The sequence below is a fragment of the Carlito syrichta genome, unplaced genomic scaffold, assembly GCF_000164805.1.
Source record: "Carlito syrichta isolate Samal-C Ts95f unplaced genomic scaffold, Tarsius_syrichta-2.0.1 Scaffold137525, whole genome shotgun sequence".
NCBI lineage: Eukaryota > Metazoa > Chordata > Mammalia > Primates > Tarsiidae > Carlito > Carlito syrichta.
The window spans coordinates 10,854-11,680 of record NW_007081621.1 but is presented as its reverse complement, the minus strand read 5'-3'; the positions used below and the strand labels follow the sequence as shown (position 1 = coordinate 11,680).

Genomic DNA, 827 nt, shown 5'->3' with positions numbered 1-827 from the left:
CGCGCGTCCCGGCCCGCAGGCTCGCTGCACGCGGCGAGGCCCCGGCGGGCGGCGCGGCGGCGGCAGCCACGGCCCCGGGCGACATGTACTTGTTGGACGGCAGCGGCGAGCCCGCGTCGCCGCCCGCGGACGCGATGCCCCGCGGGACGCCCCCCAGAAAGACCGTCTACCGCATCTCCGTGACCATGGTTAGGAAGGAGGAGCTGGCCGCCTCGGGCCCCGGCGGCCCCGACCCGCGCCCGGCTCGGCGGCCTCGGCCCGCGCTCTCCCCGGACGCGTCCGGGAGGCTCGAGGAGGAGGCCGAGGAGGCGGCGGGCGCTGAGGACCCGGAGGATCGCCGGTCGCGCGCCTGGGACTTCCGCACCTTCCGCACCCGCAGCACCGGGCAGCTGGAGCTGGGGCGGCTCCGGGGTTGCGCACGCGGCTCGGATCGCGCCGACCTGGCCGGTGGCTCCCCGGCCGGGGAGGAGGGTCGCAGCTCGCCGGCGCCCGGCAGCCACGACGCAGAGGGAGCCCGGGCCGCGACCCTGCGGCGGAGCCTCAGCTTCAGACACTGGAGCGCGCCCGAGGAGTCGCCAGGCCGGGCTCTGGGCGGCGGGAGGCACCACAGCAGCACCGGGAGCCTGGCTTGGGCGCCGGACGATGAGGCCGCGGCCTGCCCCGGGGCTGCCCTGGAGCCGGCGGCCGCCGCGCAGCCCGCCTCAGAGAAGCGCAACACCCTGGACGTGGGCGAGGTGCTCAGCAAGAACGACGCGCTCTCGGACCTCGAGCGCTGGGAGCGCAACAAGAGCAAGAACCGCACGCTGGACAACAGCGACCTGCAGCGG

General features: G+C 77.3%; 1 protein-coding gene across 1 annotated transcript in view; it reads left to right on the top strand.

Annotated features, from left to right (window-relative positions):
* Window positions 1-19: 19 nt before the first annotated feature.
* Window positions 20-827, top strand: part of LOC103251238 (arf-GAP with GTPase, ANK repeat and PH domain-containing protein 1-like) — a gene marked incomplete at its 5' end in the record, with an annotated part of 3,790 nt that continues 2,982 nt past the window's right edge. Inside the window, 1 exon segment of the mRNA XM_021708452.1 lies at window positions 20-734. Within this exon segment, the coding sequence (XP_021564127.1) occupies window positions 20-734 (715 nt within the window).